Genomic DNA, 17,763 nt, shown 5'->3' on the forward strand with positions numbered 1-17,763 from the left:
TCCACACACAGATGACCACACTGATCCTGAAGGGGACCTATTCTCTCTCTGGTTATCCTTTTGCTCTAATATACTGATAGATTCTCTTATGACTCTCCTTCACTTTATCTGCCAAGGATACCTCATGTCCCCTTTTCCCTCTTAAGTGCACTCCCACATCCCATATTTTCCTCAAGGGATTTGCTTGATCCCAGCTGCCTATACCTGACACGTGCCTCCTTTTTCCTGACCAGATCCTCAAAGCATTCACCAGCCAGGGTTCCCTTTCAGCAGCCAGGGTTCCATACCCCTGCCAGCTTTGCCCTTCACTCTGACAGGAGCATGCTGGCCCTGAAATTTCCCTACCTCACGTTTAAAAGCCTCCCACTTGCTGGACACCGTTTTACCTGCCAACAGCCTCTCCCAATCAACCTTTGCAAGTTGTGACCCTAAGTGCTACCCTTATGGCTTTGTTGAACACTCCCCTGGTAAACCCTCTCTAAGTACTGCTGTGATGTGTGTGCCCCAGGTGTAGGGTGAGTGTGTCCCTCTAGGTGTGGGGTGTGTATGTCCCAGAGTGTGCGGTGTCTGTGCCCCTGGGTGTGGGGTGTGTGTGGGGGGGGGGGATGTGTCCCCGGGTTGTGGGGATGTGAGCCCCAGCGGGTCCCATGCTCCGGCCGACCGTCTCTCACTCTCTCTCCCCCCGACAGCGCCTGTCCGCCCGGTGCCGCCAGCTCTCCGCCCGGATCACCGGCAGAGTTGAGGCGACGTCCCGCAAGTTTAACGGCGCCGTGTGCGCCCGGTACGGCGCCGTGGTGGGCAGGCTGAGCCGGCCGGCCGACTGCACCCAGCGCCTGGTGCAGCTGCGGCGGGAGGTGGAGAGTGTCCGGGACCGGGAGCTGCTCCAGCTGCAGGTGGGCGTGGGGCAACCCGGCCGAGCCGTCCCACGGCCGGGGACCGGGACCGGGCCTGCGCCCCTGGTCGGGGGGGGGGAGGGGGGGTCCCGGGCGGGGGGAGGGGGGAGGGGAAGAGGAGGGGAATCCGCCCCCGACAGACGTGGGTGTCCCGAACGGGATAAGGGGGAGTCTGCCCCTGACAGATGGGTGGGGGTCCCGGGACGGTGGGAGAGGGAGAGGGGGGAGTCTGCCGCCGACAGACTTGTGGACGTCCAGGGACGGGGGGAAAGGTGGGGGGGGGGAAAGGTGGGGGGGGGGGAAAGGTGGGGGGGGGGGGAAGGTGGGGGGGGGGAGAAGGGGGGGGAAGGTGGGGGGGGGGAGAAGGGGGGGGGAAGGTGGGGGGGGAGAAGGGGGGGGGAAGGTGGGGGGGGGGGGAAGGTGGGGGGGGAGAAGGGGGGGGAGAAGGGGGGGGAAGGTGGGGGGGGGAGAAGGGGGGGGAAGGTGGGGGGGGAGAAGGGGGGGGGAAGGAGAAGGGGGGGGAAGGTGGGGGGGGAGGTGGGGGGGGGGAAGGTGGGGGGAGAGAAGGGGGGGGAAGGAGAAGGGGGGGGGGAAGGTGGGGGGGGGAGAAGGGGGGGGGGAAGGAGAAGGGGGGGGAAGGTGGGGGGGGGGAGAAGGGGGGGGGAAGGTGGGGGGGGGTGGGGGGAGAGGTGATGGAGAGGGGAGTCTGCCGCCGACAGATGGGTCGGGGTCCCGGGACGGTCGGGGGGAGAGGGGGGAACCTACCGCCGGCAGGTGGGTGGGGATCCCGGGCGGTGGGAGGGGGAGGGGGGTTGTCTGCCCCTGACAGATGGGTAGGTGTACCGGGGCGGTGTGAGAGGGGGGTACACTGCCGACGACGGATAGGTGGGGGTCCCGGGACGGTGGCGGGGGGGTGGAATCTGCCCCCACCACACGGTCGGTGTCCGGCAGTCTGGAAGCCCCCTGCACCTCTCCCCCTCCCCCGCTGTGGGAGCGGACGGTGCAGCCGGGTCGCCCAGCGCCCACGGGTCGGTGGCGGGGTGGGGGGAATGTTCTGCCCTCCTCGTCCCCGGGACCTCGGCAACCCGTCCGCCCCGGGTCCATCGCCCCCTGAGCCGTCTCCTGCTCCCCTCCCCACCCAGGACAAGCTGGAGGTGGCTGCGCAGAACCTGCTCTTCCTGCTGGACTGGGGCCGGCTGTGCTCGGAGGACATCGCCCTCAACAGCAGCACCTTCTCCTGGCCGGAGCGCGTCGCTCCCACCGTCGGCAACAGGTCAGTCAGTGCCCGCACCGTGGTCCCCCTGTACGTTCCCCGCAGCCCCGGACAGCAGCACCCTGCACCTCCCTCGGACCTGCCTTCGTATCTTGTCCACACACCTCTCCAGAGCGGCCAGGGGGAAAGACAGAAAGGGAGTCATTTCAAGTGATTCAGTCTTGAGATGAAAGTCAGACCTTTGTGGGGGGGAGTGATTTTTTAATGAGATTTATTCCATCTTTGATGAGAGGCGCCAGTGCCTACAAATTCACCGCCTGAACTCTCTACGAGATGCTGTTTGCCTGCCCCACTGTGAACCGTCCTCTCCTCTTCATCCCCGGCCTGGTGTCAGGTTTTGTTGGAGACGATCTTGTGACGTGCCCCGGGACATCCCACAACCTGCGGGCTGCTCTGTAGCTCGCAGGTCGTCGCTGGCGAGCGGCTGCTGTCGACCGCGCTCTGGGTCCCCCGCTCAGTTTGCACGCTAACGGGTGTGTGTGTGTGTGTGTCGTGTCAGTGTGATCCGGTTGCAGAGGGAGCACGATGTGGCGCTGTCCCGGTTGCTTCAGCGGCAGGATGCCTTCACCAGGCGGATTGAGGAGACCGCAGCCGCGGTGAGGGGATTCTACAGGAAGGATCGCATGTCGGAAGCGGAGCAGTACGTGGTGAAGCTGCGGGCCATCAGCGGGAGAATCGAGGCATTCACACAGGAGGTGAGCTCACGGCTTTAACTTGGCTTTCTGTCCATTGCTGCTCAGGGAACACGGCACCTTCACGCAGCTCTTAATTGGACAAATGAGGAGAAATGATCTCGTTAAAACTAAAGACGTATCAAGATTATGTTGTTTTGCCCAGACTTTGCCTTTGAATATACTGCAATTCGTTTATCGATTTCCTGTAGCTGTGACACTTTACTCTGTATTCTGTTACTGTTTTTACCCTGTACTGCCTCAGTGCACCGTGTACTGCCTCAGTGCACCGTGTACTACCTCAATGCACCGTGTACTACCTCAATGCACCTTGTACTACCTCAGTGCACCTTGTACTACCTCAATGCACTGTTGTAATGAATTGACCTGTACGATTGGTATGCAAGACAAGTTTTTCACTGTGCCTCGGTACAAGGGACAATAATAAACCAATACCAATAATTTCCACAGGATTCTCTCATCAGTTCCGCAAAGTGTCAGTGAACAAGTGGCCCGTGTTGGGAGAAGATGCAGCAGTTGTTCCTTGCTATCTGATGTGCCATTCCTCAAAGTTAGCAGATCAGGCTAATTTCTCCAGACAGTGGTTCCCTGGTGAAATGCACTGCAGCCGCTGGGAACACATCCTTGACAAATCAGGGATTTGTATCTGACCGCCCTCGTCACATCGTCATGGGACTTACAGTCCTTGGCCCAAGTCGTCCATCAGTCCCAGTTCCTGGCTCGCATTCCCGACCCTCGAGGTCTGGGCTCTTGGCGATCTTTGGGTGCACTTTAAATGTGGCAACGGTTTCTGCCTCTCCCAGTCTTTCGGGCAGTTAGTTCCAGACCTCCGCAAGTCTTTGGGTGAGAATAATCCTGCTCGGCACCACCCACACCCCAATCCTGCCACCTATTCCTGTAAATCTCTGTCCCCTCTAGTTAGTGACCTTCTGCTGCAGAAAGTAGGCCCTCTCTGTTCACCTGGTCTGAGACACTCATAACTTTGCAAACCTCAACTCATTCTCTCGGTCTGCATTGTTTCAAAAAAGACAACCCAACTTTGGCCAATATAAGATATCTTTATTAGTCACATGTTATGCACAGGGCATGCTATGTTGGCGCCGGAAGCGTGGCGACACTTGCGGGCTGCCCCCAGAACACTCTACGCAATAAGATGCATTTCACTGTGTGTCTCGATGCACATGTGACTAATAAAGATATCTTATCTTACACGTACATCAAAACACACAGTGAAATGCATCTTTGGCGTGGAGTGTCCTGGGGGCAGCCCGCAATATAATTCTGCCTTTAATTCTGTAAGGCTTGGCCTGTGAACCTCTGCACCCTCCCCATTGCTACCACATCCTTCCTACACTGTGGTGCCCACAACCACAGCCAGTACTCACACTGTACCCTTACAAGGGTTTTTATACACTTCAAGTATGATGTAACTGCACTGTGTAATGAATTGACCTGTACGATCGGTATGCAAGACAAGTTTTTCACTGTACCTCGGTACAAGTGACAATAATAAACCAATCCCAATACCCTCCCACTTATTGTATTCACCGCTGCAATAATAAGGGCACTTTAACCGCCTCACCTACCTGTCCCGATTCCTCCAGCGTCTCCAATGTCTCTGTCCCTTGTGGCGTTGACCATCCAGCCATTTGCTGTGCAACCTGTTATCCTGTTTGCCCTCCCCAAAGGTGTCGCCTCACACTTCTCCAGATTAATTTCCACCTGCCGCTTCTCAGCCCATTGATAGGTTCCCACAGCCTAGAACTTCCTTCCTCGCTACCAGCCGCACTGTGGGCATCACCGACAAACACCTTAGTCGTGTCCTCAGCACTGAGTCCTGCACAGCCCCACTACCCGTGGCCCCCTGCTCACTCCAATCCACTTCCTTCAGATCCCGTGCCTTTTACTTCCTGATCGGTCTGCTACTTGGGATTTTACTGACATCCACGTAGCCTGCATGGGCACTCACTGACACACCTTTGTACTTCCTTGAAGAACGTAGTCATTAGACAGACATGACCCCGTTGTCACAAATCCTCAACTAACAAATGACTTTCAAAATGCTGCTCTACATGACCTGTCAGAATATCTTCCAAAACATTCATTTCTGGTCACCTCATTATAAGAAGGATGTGGAAGTTTTGAGAAGGTGCAGAGGAGATTTACCAGGATGCTGCCTGGATTGGAGAGCATGTCTTGTGAGGATAGGTTGAGTGAGCTCGGGCTTTTCTCTTTGGAGGGGAGGAGGATGAGCGGTGACTTGATAGAGGTGTACAAGATGATAAGAGGCACAGATCGAGTGGACAGTCAGAGACTTTATCCCAGGGCGACAATGGCTAACACGAGGGGGCACAATTTTAAGGTGATTGGAGGAAGGTATGAGAGGGATGTCAGGGGTAAGTTTTTTACACAGAGTGGTGGGTGTGTGGAACGCACTGCCGGCAGAGGTTGTGGGGGCAGATACATTAGGGACATTTAAGACACTCTTAGATAGACACATGAATGATAGAAAAATGGAGGGCCATATGGGAGGGAAGGGTTAGGTAGATCTTGGAGCAGGATAAAATGTTGGCACAACATTGTGGGCCAAAGAGCCTGTACTGTGCTGTAGTGTTCTGTGTCTTATGTTTCCAACTGTTGGGCAGTTGAGGGCAAGGGGTTGAGGACGATTTGCTTCCACTTCCGTTCTGAGAATTCTGAGGTAAATGTTGAGGCCAATGTGGGACTTCCAGACTCTTCCTTGGATGGGGCAGATGGTGTCTGACGGGACAGGCAGGTGGATCGTTGGTGAGGAGGTGTGCTCCATCTGCCATTTGCACTGAGTGTCTGTGTGCTTCCCGTGCACCGCCCTGAGGTCCTTAAAACTGCTGCAGATGCTCCTTCTTCACCGGGGATACCAGAGGTTCACGAGGAGGTCGCATTTTCCTGAGCAGCCCTTGAATCCCGTCTGTAGCCAATGAGGATTGGAAAATGATGGTCAGAGCAGCTAGTGTTTAGAAATAACATTGGGCAGATGGATCCACGAGACGTATCACCAGGACATTGCTGTTCGCAGTGGTCCATTTCAACTTTGCCGTGACATGGGTCACTGTGATTGGTCAGTCACTTTGGTGGTCAGGGCGTGACGATGTTGTGTTATCTTTGCACAGAAAGCCCTGATTAACCATGAAGAACTTCTGCTGGAGACGGGGCACATTAGCCCTTACCACCAGATCCAGAACATCATCAACGAAATGAAGCCCTTTGAGAAGCTGTGGAGTACTGCCCTCCAGTTCAACCTGCGTCACGAGAAGTGGATGAATGGCTCGTTGTTACAAGTTAATGCTGAAGAAGTAGAACAGGAGGTTGGGAACGAGATTTATCCCTCTGCTTTTTAAACAAAAGATACGTCAGCCCATCTTTCTGTTCACAGTAGCATTATGATTTTCTGTTTAAATCATAATTCTATTGTGTCAAATGAAATTATTGACATTTTAAAACATATGAATGTTTTAGATACTTGAAAAATATGTGGGTTAACCTCCTCCGAAGGTGCTGTATAAAGTGCTGTCAGCTTTAATGTTCACAGAATGAGAGCTAGATTGAAAATGAAGCTCTGCCTGGGAGTTGGATTCAAGCCCCAACGTTAACACAGTACCTGAATTGATAAGGGTCTGTGTGTGGCAGTGAGATTCTGGTTCCTGTTTTAACTTAGTACAAGCATCAAAACCTGTGAATGCAAATTGTTCAACGTTGAACATCTTGCTGCTTAAAAAAGTGATCGGCATTTCCCCGGTGTGTTCCAATTAGGTGCAGAGCTTATGGAAGATCAGCTACAAGTTAACAAAGGTGTTCAATCACCCAGAGTCACACGGGCCATTAAAAGTCGCAACCACCATCAAAACCAGGCTGGAAAAGTTCAAAATCAACATGCCTCTGATCAATGCACTCTGCGCTCCTGGGATTAAACAACGTCACTGGAGCCTGATGAGTGAACAGGTAGGCAGAGTATTTTAAGTGGGCAGAATGCTTGAGCAAGACTGAATTGTGAATACATTTGAGAAGCACGCGCAGTTTTAAAAAAAAGTACGCTTTAAATGGAATCGAGGGAGTTTGTTTTAAAGAAGCCGTCGCGGATGATGTTGGCTTAAAGAAAGGAAATGGAATTTTTTCCTGATGGTGGGAGATCAGGAAACAGGGACAAGCCAAGGAGATTTGGCAGTTCGGGCACGTAAAGTACTGTAAGGTAGTGCACAGGTACAAAAAGTGACCAAAGAGGCTAATGGAATATTGGCCTTTGTCCGAAGAGGAGGAAGGGCATGTGTGATGGGGCAGGCACGGTAGTGTAGCAGTTAGCGTAACGCCATTACAGAGCCAGCGACCCAGGTCCAATTCCCGCCGCTGTCTGTAAGGAGTGTGTACGTTCTCCCCGTGTTGTCTGCGTGGGTTTCCTCCAGGAGCTCCAGTTTCCTCCCACATTCCAAAGACGTACGGGTTAGGAAGTTGTGGGCGTGCTATGTGGGCGCCGGAAGCGTGGCGACACTTGCGGGCTGCCCCCAGAACACCCTACGCAAAAGATGTATCTCACTGTGTGTTTCAATGTACGTGTGACCAATAAAGAAATCTTATTGTGCGGAGCTTGCTCAGACCCCATTTCGAGTATGCAGTCCAGGCACAGCACCTTGGGAAGGGTGGATTGTCACTGGACGGCTGCAGAACAGACCACCCTCCCCAACCCCCAGTTGGGCCTGAAAGGTGGGACATGAGAACCAGGCTGCCCACATTTGACTTCTATTCACCTGAACAAGGATGGTTAAGGAGTGATCCAAGTGTGGTAGTTAAAGTGATTCTATAAAGCAGAGAGAGAGAGACAGATTATTTTCTCTGAGGGAATGCATCACAAGGAGACGTCATAGAATCCGAGCTCGGCCCTGCAAGTGCGGTCAGAAGCACCTCCCTGGTCCCTGCGGTTCTACATAAATGCGGTTACCTTCTCCAGAATGTCAGGGATGCGGGCATACCTGAAATCTTCAAGGCTGGTCGGGTTTCATTGGGTATGGATATTGAGAGAGCTGGAGGGAAAGTGGTGATCAGCTCACTCTGACCGGGCAGCAGAAGGCGTTTGTGACGTTGGATGGCTTCTCCCCTTCCTCTTTCCCAGTCCCCACAGCTGGACAGGAGCGGATGGGGCCCTTGTCATGCCGCTGACCACGTCACCCATCAGCACCACCACCCCCCCCACCCCCCCACCCCCCCCCCCCCCCCCCACCCCCCCACCCCCCCCGGGTCAGCCCATGGAGCCCAGTGCGAAGTGCAGTCCGTCCACTTTAAGTCGGTGGGGCTGTTGCAAGTTGAGCAAAGGGTGGTTGGTGTAAGGAGTGGGCCGTCAGAGAATGTCAGAACATCAGGAGCAGGAGGAGGCCATCTGGCCCGTCGAGCGGGCTCCGCCATTCGATGAGATCATGGCTGATCTGGCCGTGGATTCAGATCCACCTACCTGCTTTTCCCCATAACCCTTAATTCCCCTACGATGCAAAAATCTATCTAACTGTGTCTTAAACATATTTAATGAGGTAGTCTCTACTGCTTCCCCGGGCAGAGAATTACACAGATTCACTACCCTCTGGGAAAAGCAGTTCCTCCTCATCTCCGTCCTAAATCTACTCCCCCGAATCTTGAGGCCGTGTCCCCTAGTTCTAGTCTCAGCTACCAGTGGAAACAACCTTCCTGCCTCCATCCTATCTATCCCTTTCATAATTTTATATGTTTCTATAAGATCCCCTCTCATTCTTCTGAATTCCAGCGAGTATAGTCCCAGGTGACTCAATCTCTCCTCATCGGCTAACCCCCTCATCTCCGGAGTCAACCTGGTGAACCTCCTCTGCACCACCTCCAATGCCAGGAGATCTTTCCTCAAGAGAGGAGAGCAGAACTGCACGCAGTTCTCCAGGTGCGGCCTCACCAGTACCCTGTACAGTTGCAGCATAACCTCCCTGCTCCTAAACTCAATCCCTCCAGTAATGAAGGCCAACATTTCACTTGCCTTCTTGATAACTCGTTGCACCTGCAGAGGACGTGGTTGAGGCAGGTACATTAGCAACATGTTAAGGAGATTGGGACAGGTACAGGCAAGGAAAGGTTCAGAGGGATGTGGGCCATATGGAGGCAAATGGGACTAGCTTGGGTGGGAATCTTGGTCGGCATGGACCAGTTGGGCCGAAGGGCCTGTTTCCGTGCTGTCTGACACTGTGACTCTAAATCAATTCCCCTCCCACGGGATTCACCGGATGTGCAGGGTTTGCAGTTTCTTGCGCGTGGGGACTGGAGTGTGGGGATTCCTCCCAAAGTATCTGAGGTGCAGTTCAGCGGAGAGGCTCCGAGCAGATACCCGAGGGTAATCTCCACGAACGACCAAAGCACTTTCAGCTGGTGGAACTGCTTCCACTCCTTATACTGAACTTCAAGTTGGGAAGTGGACAAAGATCATTTCCGTAGGAACGCCTGTTCATTTTCCCTCAGGTTCTGCTCTGCCTTTGGTTGGTTCCATGGCACTGGTTAGTTGGTGTGCAATGAACGTTATTTGGTCGTGCGTACACTGTTTTGTACTGCAGCACCCTTTTGACAGGTTGGCAACCTGCAGAACTCGGGTGTGGCCGAGATCTCTCCACCCGCGGGGGTGAGTTCAACTGAGGCAACAGTCAGGCACCCTCCTGGATAAGGCAGCCCATCTGACGGGCAACTGGCCCACCACCTCCACCATTCCCGTCCCACCACTGCTGCAAGGTGCTGTGGTGTGTTTGGTGCATCAACTCACCAAGGCCTTGTCAACAGCACCTCCCAAACCAGCAGTCACAAAGCGCCGTGGCACAGGCACAGGGGAACTCTGCCGCTGGCGGGGTCCCCTCCAACTCACACACCATCCCGATTTGGGAATATATCACCGGTCCTGCCTCATCACCAGGTCTAAGTCCTCACCGTTGGAGCATGTTCACCATCGGGTCCGCAGCAGTTCACAAAGTGATCGTTTAAAGAGCTGGAGTGTACCACGAGCTTCAGGGCTGGTGTTTTACAATTCACTTGGTTACTTTTTAGATCTATTTCCAATGATGTTATCTATTTGATGAACTTTAGACAAGATAAGACAGCTTTATTAGTCAGATGTACGTCGAAACACACAGTGAGATACATCTTTTGCGTAGAGTGTTCTGGGGGCAGCCTGCAAGTGTTGCCGCGCTTCCGGCGCCAACGTATGTCCGGGAAACTATAGACCGGTGAGTCTCACGTCAGTTGTAGAGAAATTGCTGCAGAAAATTCTTAGAGATGGGATATAGGAGCATCTGGAATCTAATGGCTTGATTAGGGAAAGCCAGCATGGCTTTGTGCAGGGTAAGTCGTGGCTTACTTGAGGGATACTTAATAGAGGGATATAGGTATGCTGTAGGCAGGAGGGAATAGCTACATCGGCACAACATTGTGGGCTGAAGGGCCTGTTCTGTGCTGTACTGTTCTATGTTCTATGTTCCATAGCATGCCCACAACTTCCTAATCCGTACGTCTTTGGAATGTGGGAGGAAACCGGAGCACCCGGAGGAAACCCACGCAGACACAGGGAGAACGTACAAACTCCTTACAGACAGCGGCCGGAATTGAACCTGGGTTGCTGACGCTGTAATAACATTACACTAACCGCTACACTGTGTATCCTAAATGATTTTAAGTGTGTGAACAATGAAAGATCAGGAGCGTGAAAGAGCATGAAACGATGAAGATCTGGAGGAGGAGGCAAAGTCTTAAGGACTACAAACAAACTCCGAAGTAATTTGAGGAAGAGTCAAGCCTTATTCTTTCCAGGGAAGAAGGTGCTGGTCACTTAGAGAAATTTCATGCCACCGATGCAGTTATGTGACAGAGAAGTCCTGTTTGACAAATTTGCTGAATTCTTTGAGGGTGTAGCTAGCAGAGTCGCTAGAAGGAATCTGTGTTTGGATTTTCAGAAGACATTTGACAAGGTCGGTTCTGGTCGCCTCAATACAGGAAAGATTGGAAGCCATAGAGAGGGTGCAGAGGAGATTTACAAGGATGCTGCCTGGGATGCGGAGCATGCCTTATGAAAGCAGGTTGAGGGAACTCGGCCTTTTCTCCTTGGAGAGACGGAGGATGAGGAGGGACCTGATAGAGGTGCATAAGATGATGAGAGGTATTGTTAAGGTAGATAGTCAGAGGCTTTTCCCCAGGGCTGAATTGGTGGCCACAAGAGGACACAGGTTTAAGGTGCTGGGGAGTAGTTATAGAGGAGATGTCAGGGGTAAGTTTTTTACTCAGAGAGTGGTGAGTGCATGGAATGGGCTGCCGGAAACGGTGGTGGAGGCGGATACGATAGGGTCTTTTAAGAGACTGTTACATAGGTACATGGAGCTGAGTAAAATACAGGGCTATGGGTAAGCCTAGTAATTTCTAGAGTAGGGACATGTTCGGCACAGCTTTGTGGGCCGAAGGGCCTGAATTGTGCTGTAGCTTTTCTATGTTCTATGTTCTATGTTCTAAGGTGCCACGTAAAAACTGGTGCACAAGATCAGAGCACCTGGTATTGGGGGAAGTGTGTTAGCATGGACTGAAGTTTGGTCATTGTGTAGAACACAGAGTCAGAATTAATGCGTCTCATTGACGCTGAAAGGTTGTAACTGGTGGGGTGTCCCAAGGATCCTCGATTATTTACAATTTATATTCATGATGTGGAGGAGGGCATGCAGCAATGAGAATCTTTGGATTCTGCAACAGGATATGTACAGGCTGCGTGAGTGGGTGAAAACCTGGCAAAGGGAGTTCAGTGAGGGAAGTGCGAGGTCACGCACTTGGTGAGAGGAATCAAAAGGCGTAGAGATACAGATGAGTGAAGTTCAGAAGGATCGAGGTGCTCTGGTGCGTGAATCACAGTTAGCAGGAGGTGGGGCAGCCGGTCAGGAAGGCAGATAGGAAATGGCATTCTGAAGGAGTGTCGGAGGTTAGAGATGGAGAAGTATCATCACCATTGTACAGGGAGAAACCACTGGCGGAGCACTCCCACTCCCTCGCGTAAGAATGGAGATACTGGCACTGAGTGCAGTCCAGAGAGGTGCACCTGGCGAACTCCTGGTTGAGACGGTTGTCCTATTCTCAGTGGTTAGAAAAATCAGATTCATATTCTGTGGCATTCAGAAGAATGCAGTGTGACCTTTTTGGAACACGAGGTCCTGATGGGGCATATGAGGGTTCATGGTGAAACATTTCGACCAGACGGAGTTACAAGACTTGGGGCAGTCATCAGCGACTTTCTCTCGCACGGAGGTGAGAAGCTCTGGAACACTCAGCCCCGATGGGTAGTGGTGGCTGGGGGTATGTGGCTGTGTCACTGGGGGTATGTAGATGTGTCACTGGGGGTATGTGGCTGTGTCACTGGGGGGTGCGCGGCTGTGTCACTGGGGGGTGCGCGGCTGTGTCACTGGGGGGTGCGCGGCTGTGTCACTGGGGGTATGCGGCTGTGTCACTGGGGTATGTAGATGTGTCACGGGGCATATGGCTGTGTCACTGGGCGTATGCGGCTGTGTCACGGGATATGTAGCTGTCACAGGGGGTATGTAGAGGGGTCACTGGGGGTCTGTGGCTGTGTAACGGGGTATGTGACTGTGTCACTGGGGTTATGTAGAGGTTTCACTGGGGGTATGTAGCTGTGTCACTTGGGGTATGTGGCTGTGACATTTGGGGTATGCAGCTGTGTCACTGGGAGTATGTGGCTGTGTCACCGGGGATATGTGGCTGTGTCACCGGGGTATGTAGATGTGTCACTGGGGGTATTTACAGGTGTCACAGGGGGGTCTGTGGCTGTGTCACTGGGGGGGGGTGTGGCTCTGTCACTGGGGGGGTGTGCGGCTGTGTCACTGAGTGTATGTGGCTGTGTCACTGCGGGTATGTAGAGGTGTCATGGGGGTATGTGGCTGTGTCACTGGAGGTATGTGGCTGTGTCACTGGGGGTATGTGGCTGTGTCACTGAAGGTATTTAGAGGTGTCACTGGGGGGTCTGTGGCTGTGTCACTGGGAGTAAATGTGTCTCTAACTGGGGCTATGTGGCTGTGTCACTGGGGGTATGTAGATGTGTCAGTGGGGGGTGTGCGGCTGTGTCACTGGGGTATTTAGATGTGTCACTGGGTGTATGTGGCTGTGTCACTGCGGGTATGTAGAGGTGTCACTGGAGGTATGTATAGGTGTCACTGGGGATATGCGGCTGTGTCACTGGGGGTCTGGTAATGTGTCACTGGGTGTATATAGAGGTGTCACTGGGGTTATATGGCTGTGTCACTGGTGGTATGTAGATGTGTCACTGGTGGTATGTAGATGTGTCATTGGGGGTGTGTAGATGTGTCACTGGGGGTATGTAGAGGTGTCACTGAGGTTATATGGTTGTGTCACTGGCGGTATATAGATGTGTTACTGGGGGTATGTAAATGTGTCACTTGGATTTTGTGGAGGTGTCACTGGGGGTATGTGGCTATGTCAATGGGGGTCTGTGGCTGTGTCACTGCAGGTTTGTGGCTGTGTCACTGGGAGTATTTGGAGGTGTCACTGGGGGTATGTGGCTGTGTCACTGGGGGTATGTGGCTGTGTCACTGGGGCTATGTGGCTGTGTCACTGGGGGTATGTAGATGTGCCACTATGGGTATGTAGGTGTGTCACTGAGGGTATATAGATGTGTCACTGGGCGTATACGGCTCTGTCACTGGGGTATGTGACTGTGTCACTGGGGTATGTAGAGGTGTTGCTGGGATGAGAATTAAAGAGCTGGCATGAAGAGATAAAATGTTGGAAACGCACAGCAGGTCAGGCTGCACCTGCGGGGACGAGAAACAGAGCTAATGTCTCAGACCAAGACACGTCGTCAGAACTGGGAAGGAGATGAGAGAATTTCGGAAAGCTGCAGGGAGGTCATGGGTAGGAGGATGTCTCTGAGAGTCTAAGACCGGGTGACCATGTGGATGTGCTGTAAACAAGGTTATCTGTGAACGGGAGCAGTTAGAGAGGGAGAACGTGGACAAAGGAATGTGGGAGTTGCAAAATGCAGAGCAGTAAGACCTGCCCGGTGGGTCAGTCTGGGCACCTCCTCCGCTCCCAGAGAATACAACAGAAAAGGAGGGGCTTGCATTTTGTAGCAAGCATGGTCAGCTCTGCCTCCTGTCTACCTTGCTGCAATCCTGACCTTGGGCGGAGTTTGCACTCTCTCCCTGTGACGCGTGGGATTCACTGGGTGCTCCGGTTTCTTCCCACATCCCGGACACGTGTGGGTCGGATTAGTTCATCGGCCAGTGCAGATTACTCCCTGACGTGGGTGGGCGATAGGAGAGTCCGTGGGGAGTTAACGGGCATATGAAAGGGAATAGGTGACCGGGAAATGTGGGGAATGGGAGTGATGGGACTGCCCTGAGAGCCGGCAGAGACTCCATGGGCCGAATGGAAATATGAAGATACCCAGCGGGTCAGGCAGTGTCCGTGGAGAGAGAAGCAGTTGTTCACGCCCAGGACCCTTCATTAGGACGGTCATGAAACTGATTCTCCCTCCACAGACGCTGCCTGACCTGCTGAGTGTTTCCAGTGTCTTCTGTTTTTAGCTCAGATTTGCAGCATCTTCGCTTTTTGTTTTTCGATGCTTTGTAACAGAGTGTGTGTTTGGGTGCTGGTCGATGGTTAAACCTTGGCATTGCTCGGCAACGCAAGTGTTTACTGAGTTAAGGGGCAACTGAGCTCACTCTTACATTGCACATTCCCGGAAGGTTGGCGGTTAGTATGGGACCAATAGCAGTGCTTCCTGCCAGCTGCCTTGGTATAAAGATTTACTCCCAGCTCAAAGGAGAAAACCTGACAGATTCAATCCAATCTGATCACTGGATTAGGATCACACACATTGCCTCGTCTTCGTCAACCTAACATCAACTTTCGATGAAACTCTCAGTCGTGGAAGCGACCGAGCTGATGGTGTTGGGCAGTGATGGTGGAGAGGGCTGAGGTGACACAGGTCTGTTCACGCCTGCAGCGTGACCCAGGGACACTGTTCACGCATACAGTGTGACCCAGGGACACTCTATTCAAACATACTTCCTCCACGCATGTACACACTTCCAACAGGTGCCCTCTCCACGCCGGTCTCCTGCTGACAGTACCCTCCACTGACAGATACATCTCCACCCCAGTCCACTCTATCCATGTATTTATTTACAAATTTCATGGCTTTAGCCTCACTGCTCCTGCAGACAGCAACGGCAGCCTGTTTTGATTGAATTATAAGGTATGCCCAGGCACTTGAGGAGACCCTGACCAACCCAGAGCCGGCAAAGGGCCACAGCAGGTTATGTTGGCGCCGGTGAACGGAATCTCCAGCTGGTAGGGTTTACGGAGTGTGATCAGGGGAGAAGGGGAGGGAGCGATGGGGGGGAAGGTTCTCCACGGGTCCAAGACAACTAAAGGTACGGCCGATAATGACTGCAGTTCAGGAATTTCACCGGGCGTGAACTGAAGGAGTTTGGGAAAACTGTGGGGCTGGGAACGAGAGACCACGGGGAGTTGGTGCAGGGTGGGTCAGGTGCCGTGAGGACCATGCAGGGTTTGAAAACAGGGAAACGAGCTTCAAAGTGTCATGCTGCTTTTCCAGGAAGTACCAGAGGTCAGCAGGTGCGGGTGATGTGTGTGCGTGTGTGACCCACTGTGTGTTGGGACACAGTGGGTGCACTTCTCAATGACCTCAAGGCCACAGACGGCAGGACCTGTGAGACCAGTCAGGGTGGAGTCGGATCACCCAAGCCTGGAGAGGTTCAGCTGCAGACATACTGAGCTGGTGGAGAGACGGGCAATGTTTCGGAGGTAGAGATGAGCGCACAGAGTCAGAGTGTGGTGGTCCGAGTCCTATCTGAGGGTGGAATGAGGTGGGTGCTTCAGGCTCGGAGCGATGGCCGGTCAGGGGCAAAGGAACGGCAATGGTGGTCAGGTCAACTGAACTGTCTTTTGCCTTTCTGTACTTCATTGGAAGAGATTTCTGCTTACTTGGATTTGGCAAGTGCAGAGGGATCAGAGAGGCAGTGGAATCGAGCTGAGTCTCCTCAGAGAATGCTAAAAAGCACGTGTGTGTTTCAGAAGAGGTCACTGAGGGGTATGGTGTGGATTAGCAACAATTAGAACTGGTATTGGTTTATTATTGGCACATGTACCGAGGTACAGTGAAAAACTTAACATGCCATCCATACAGATCATTTCATCATGTCAGTACGTCGGGGTATACAATGGCAAAAACAATAACAGAATGCAGAATAAAGTGTTGTAGATCCAGAAAAAGTGCAGTGCAGGCAGACACTAAGGTGCAAGGGCCATAACGAGGGAAATTGTGAGGTCAGGAGTCCATCTTTATTGTACAAGACGTCTGTTCAATAGTCTTATAACAACGGGACAGAAGCTGTCCTTGAGCCTGGTGGTACGTGCTTTCAGGTTTTTGTATCTTCTGCCCGATGGGAGAGGGGAGAAGAGAGAATGTCCGGGGTGGGTGTGGTCTTTGATTATGTTGGCTGCTTTACCGGGGCAACGGGAAGAGTAGGCAGAGTCCGTGGAGGGGAGGCTGGTTTCCGTGATGTGCTGGGCTGTGTCCACAACTCTCTGCAGTTTCTTGCGGTCCTGGGCAGAGCAGTTGCCGTACCAAGCCGTGATGCATCCGGATAGGATGCTTTCTATGGTGCATCGATAAAAGTTGGTGAGGGTCAACGGGGACATGTTGAATTCCTTTAGCCTCCTGAGGAAGTAGAGGCACTGGCGAGCTTTCTTGGCCATGGCGTCTACATGGCTGGACCAGAACAAGTTGTTGGTGATATTTATGCCCAGGAACTTGAAGCTCTCAACCATCTCCACCTCAGAACCATTGCTAAGTATCAGGGCGTGTACTCCACCCTGCCTCCTGAAGCCAATGACCAGCTCTTTTGCTTTGCTGATACTGAGAGAAAGGTTGTTGTCATGTCACCATGTCACTGGGCTCTCTATCTCCTTCCTGTACTCCAACTCGTCGTTAGTTGATATACGGCCGGCTACGGTGGTGTCATCTGCAAACTTGTGGATGGAGTTAGAGCAGAATCTGGCCACGCCGTCGTGAGTGTATAGGGAGTAGAGGGCTGAGGACGCAGCCTTGTGGGGCACCAGTGTTGGGAATCATCATGGTGGAGGTGTTGCTGCCTGTCCTCACTGATTGCAGTGTGTTGGTCAGGAGGTCAAGGACCTAGATTCAGAGGAGGGTGCTGAGTCCTAGATCCAGGATTTTGGAGATGAGTCTGTTTAGAGTTATGGTCTTGAAGGCAGAGCTATAGTCAATAAATTTGGCAAGACATGGGTGTCTTTACTGTCCAGATGAGTGTAGGGCCAGGGAGATAGCGACCACCATAGATCTGTCTCTGCGGTGGGTGAATTGCAGTGGGTCGAGGTTGTCCGGGAGGCTGGAGTTAGTGCGTGCCGTGACCAGCCTCTCGAAGTATTTCATGATGGTCGATGTCAGAGCCACCGGGCGGGAGTCATTGAGGCACGTTACCTTGTTTTACTCAGGTACCGGGGTGGTAGTCGTCTTCTTAAAGCAGGTGGGCAGCTCAGATTGAAGCAGGGAGAGGTGAGAAATGTCTGTAAATGCCCCCGCCAGCTGATCTACCCGGGATCTGAGGACACGGCCAGGGACACCATCCAGGTCAGATGCTTTCCCCAGGTTCACTCTCCGGAAGACTGATCTGATGTCCTCAACGGTGACTGTGGGTTCAGGTGCATCGGAGGCTGTCGGGGTGGGTGGTGACAAACCAATCCCCTTCTGTTCGAAACCTGCACAGAATGCGCTAAGCTCATCGGGAAGGGATGAGCTGTTGTCAACAATAGTGCTTGACTTCAT

General features: G+C 53.0%; 1 protein-coding gene across 1 annotated transcript in view; it reads left to right on the forward strand.

Annotated features, from left to right (window-relative positions):
• The first annotated feature begins 771 nt into the window (after positions 1 to 771).
• The window catches only part of LOC127580592 (dynein axonemal heavy chain 3-like), a 230,133-nt gene continuing 213,141 nt past the window's right edge, over positions 772 to 17,763 (forward strand). The window contains 5 exon segments of the mRNA XM_052034178.1: positions 772 to 893; positions 2,036 to 2,166; positions 2,666 to 2,861; positions 6,008 to 6,202; positions 6,648 to 6,836. Of these exon segments, the coding sequence (XP_051890138.1) occupies positions 2,790 to 2,861; positions 6,008 to 6,202; positions 6,648 to 6,836 (456 nt within the window). The 5' untranslated portion in view covers positions 772 to 893; positions 2,036 to 2,166; positions 2,666 to 2,789.

Source organism: Pristis pectinata, chromosome 19, assembly GCF_009764475.1.
Source record: "Pristis pectinata isolate sPriPec2 chromosome 19, sPriPec2.1.pri, whole genome shotgun sequence".
Taxonomy (NCBI): Eukaryota; Metazoa; Chordata; class Chondrichthyes; order Rhinopristiformes; family Pristidae; genus Pristis; species Pristis pectinata.